The 3979-nt window shown below is 38.2% G+C and overlaps 1 protein-coding gene across 3 annotated transcripts in view; it reads left to right on the top strand.

Annotated features, from left to right (window-relative positions):
• LOC106867210 (POU domain, class 4, transcription factor 3) overlaps positions 1 to 3979 on the top strand; it is a 284336-nt gene that overhangs the window by 82627 nt on the left and 197730 nt on the right. For all 3 annotated transcript variants that reach the window (XM_052972524.1, XM_052972525.1, XM_052972521.1), the window contains exon 2: positions 1995 to 2060. In XM_052972524.1, the coding sequence (XP_052828484.1) occupies positions 2013 to 2060 (48 nt within the window). In that variant the 5' untranslated portion in view covers positions 1995 to 2012. The remainder of the gene's footprint in view (positions 1 to 1994; positions 2061 to 3979) is intronic.

The raw sequence follows: 3979 nt of genomic DNA, 5'->3' as shown, positions 1-3979 counted from the left end.
CCCCCCCATCTCTTGACAACCGATGCTGGTGTGTTTACGTCCACGTAACTTAGCGGTTCGTCAAAAATAAATCGAGTACTAGGCTTACAAAGAATAAGTCATGGGGTCGATTTGCTCGACTAAAGGTGGTGCTCCAGCATGGCCACAGTCAAATGACTGAAACAAGTAAAAGAGTAAAGAGTAAAAGATATATATATATATATATATATATATGTATATATATATATATATATAACAAAAGGAATAAGTATGCGCAGTACTCAATGAAAAGAAAGTAGAGAAAGATTAAAACATTAAAAGGGTTGGGTGATGGAGATGTAGTCCTGCAGGTACAAGATGTCCTCCAAGGATAATCGAAATAATAATAATTGCTGACGTAAGTATAATGTTAGAAAAATGTGCGAAGATGTTAATCGATTAAATCGAGTCCAGTATTCGACTGCTACTGCATTTTATTGATCTCCAAACTGATCTCTGCTGTTCAAAGCACAAAAGTCCGTAACTAAATAGCGTTAAGTGTTTTTTGCAACGGTCTACCGATTCTGGTAATCTATGAGTGTTATTGAGTACCTGCTTTCTATGAATGAGTGCGCGATTCTATTGATGTCGTACTCCTTGAGTATGTATATACATATATATACACACACACACACACACACACACACACACTACCTGCTTAGGTTAATACATTTTGGTAAGTATAATGTGTGTGTGGGCTAAATTATCCCTCTGTAAGCTGGTGCTGTGACATACTAACGGAACCCTTCCACTGTACTTTGTGTAGGATATACAAACTCGTGCGCACACGAAAAAACATACCCGTAAATACACATATATATGTATATGTCTGTGTGCGTGTGAATGTGTGTGTGCGCACATACATTTACACACACACACACATACACACACTCATATAAATGAACTTTAGATAAACGTAAAGCATTTGCTTATGAGATTTGATAAGTTCATCAGTTAGAAATTAGCTTATCAACTAATTTAATTAATTAATTGGAAGTTCAAATTTTAGGAATGCTTGTTGAAATTTCGGCCAGAAACATATGTAGGCGTTTACGGAACAAGTTTGCTGTAAATGATATTCTCATCCCTAGTGCCATAGAAAAATGCAGCTGGCTACAGGCAGACATTTTTATTTGATTTACAAATAAGGGCGAAAGCTTTAGAATTGATTCCATTATATCTACAAAGCTTCCAGACTTTTGCGGAGAAAATGGTCTCTTCGATATATTTAGAATTCAGATGATTTATAGGAGTTTTATGATGCATGGAGAAATTGGTTTCTGAGAAGAACTAAACTGGTGAAGATGTCTACTATACTCACCGAAGTGCACTAAAAAATGGAAGCTTCAAAACCTTGGTTGGACAGCATAAAAATGACAGTAGATGGGTAGTTCCTGACGTTCAATGCACACATACCAAAATTCATTGGAATGACCAAATTCCTGCAGAAACGATGCATCAGCAGTAACTAGACTTTCTTTCGCTTTTTCTACTTTTTTTCTTTCATGAATTTAACTTAGCTATCGATGGATTTGAAGCCAGAACCTTGTGTATTCTGGGAACGAAATTAAATTTTGAAATAAAATATTTAGTGCGTTCTACGTCATTGAAATTCTCATTATGATGAATCTTTTGTGCAGTGAGTGAACGTAGAATGCTCTTCGTAATCAGCTTCACCTTTCATGTGCCTATCGTCCTTGGACAATTTCCTTTAAAAAAATACCGGTTTGTTTTAACCCAATGTCAGCGTTGTTTCGCATATCTGATTTCCCCAGGTCTCTCTTTGTTCATTGCAGGTCCCGTTCTTTCCAATGCCATTTATGTACTTTCCATTCTTGTTGCCAGGGAGACGGGTAAATAGCGTCTATGGCAATGTTGAATGATACTATCGATTACGATCATAACAAACTTGTTGAAATATTTATTCGTACCAAATAAAAATACTAAATTCATAATATTTTCGCTTATTTTCGTAGATATGTGGAGGTCAAAACATGACGTCATGCCGAGCGCCAACCACGGGCAGTTATGTCCCTTTGCCGGTGAGTGAAAATTAACAATATCTGTCGTTTGTACTTTTGCCAATTTGTCTCTTTGTATGCGTTTGTATATATACAGGAAGGGCACTGAAAAGTTCCTGGCTTTGGGTACAGGAAAATACAAGAGGATCAGTTAATTATGATTTTATTTAACATATTTCCCTCACATATTCACTCATTTATTGCAGCAGTCCTTCAGTTTTTTTCTAAACCCTGTTAAAGAATTAGGAACGTTGGGCCTCCAACCAGGCTTTTCGCGATACTCTTAATGCCAGGAGCTTCTCAGCACCAGAATATCAGATTGAAAAACTTTTAGTGAGAAAAAGTTGGAACCTGAACATTCGAAAGATTCCCTTGATAGCACATCTGTTGTGTTCACAGATGTGGGTTCGTGTCCCAAGTACAGCCTTCGATATTTTGTCTATCTCAAGGTTTTTTTTTTATCCAATATTTCACTCGCTAGTATTTATAACCCTGTCTACTTCAAGTTCCTCTGATAAAACGGCATATTTCACCCTTCCTCCATTTACACTTGATCTACGAGTACACCTCTATGAAATGGATGACCTGTGGCAACCACTCCTGCTGTCAAGGAAAGCTGAAGATGTCGCAGCTGTAGCTCATGTCTGTATATTATTAACCATGGCAAGCCCAATCCTCTTTGTAGCGGAGGTCGACAGCAAATGGACCGTCTGAGCGGCGGAACACATCACCTACACAAGAAGCGAAAGTACAAGAGTTCCGTTCTTGTCAGGCACGAAGCTGGACAAGGTACGGTATTCAGGTGTCAACAGATGGTGGGTGCAATGTTGGTGTCCTCCACTTCGGCCCTACCCTTCTGAGACATCTTTCAGCCCATTTCTAGATGAGATTGGCCATTTTGCATATCACCTCGTTTCATTTCTTAGGTCTGTATCAAACCTAAGCAATTTAACCGGTTCCTCCGTACTGCACTCCACATTGAACATGTCTCAAAGTCATCAAAAGTGGTCGTCGCCACGGCACGTATCCAGTGCCGACTTCCCTTTTTTACCCCTTTGTGTGTCAAGGAAATCCATCACCAGTTAAGAGCCGAAACTCTTGGTTACTACCAACGATATCGTTCCAATCTTTTATGAGGATCTTGTATAATTGCTAAAAATCAGTAAATACAAGCCTAAAACCATTAAATTTCTGCCAAGGGGATGGAGAGAGTAAGAAAAGAAGAGAGAGAGAAAGTGAGAGGCCTTCCGAAGGTCATGATCTCGACCCTACCTGCTTTCATACTTTAATACACTATTAAACGACTATAATAATAATAAAGACCACTGACCCTTTCTATTTTTGATCCTGACCAAAACAACGACGGAAGCAACAAACCAATGTCAGACAAAATGAGACGATTTCCGTTTTGAAATAGTAACATAAAAATAAAATACAATAAAATAGAAGAGCTAATACGTGTGTGTGTATGTATGTGTATGAGAGAGAGTGCCTGTGTGAGTGTGTATAAACATTGAACAACGAAAAAAATAGTTCAATTGAAATCAAAAAACCTTAACAGACAATTTGATACTAATGATAGGGGCTGTACGTGCACGCGCGCGCGCGTGGGAGAGAAAGAGAAAGAAAGTGAGAGAGAGATAAAGAGAGCGGGAGAGAGTAGAGATTGTGAGAGAAAGAGAAATTTACAGGCAGACAAAGAGAGACAGGCTTTTCATTTTGCTTTGGAGTGCCTCACACTCTCTACCAATTTCTCCCATCTCTTCCTCTCCCTCTCTTTATTCCTTTCTCTCTCTCTCTCTCTCTCTCTCTCTCTCTCTCTCTCTCTCTCTCTCTGGTTTTATATGTTTATTAAATATATTTCAGATTTCCTTTCGTCATTTTTCTGTTTTTTCAAATGGATTTATTATTACTATTAACTTCAAACTATTGAAACTGTT

Source organism: Octopus bimaculoides, chromosome 13 (assembly GCF_001194135.2).
Source record: "Octopus bimaculoides isolate UCB-OBI-ISO-001 chromosome 13, ASM119413v2, whole genome shotgun sequence".
NCBI classification, from domain to species: Eukaryota; Metazoa; Mollusca; class Cephalopoda; order Octopoda; family Octopodidae; genus Octopus; species Octopus bimaculoides.
The sequence above is the reverse complement of the archived record's forward strand: the minus strand, read 5'-3'. Positions and strand labels throughout refer to the sequence as shown.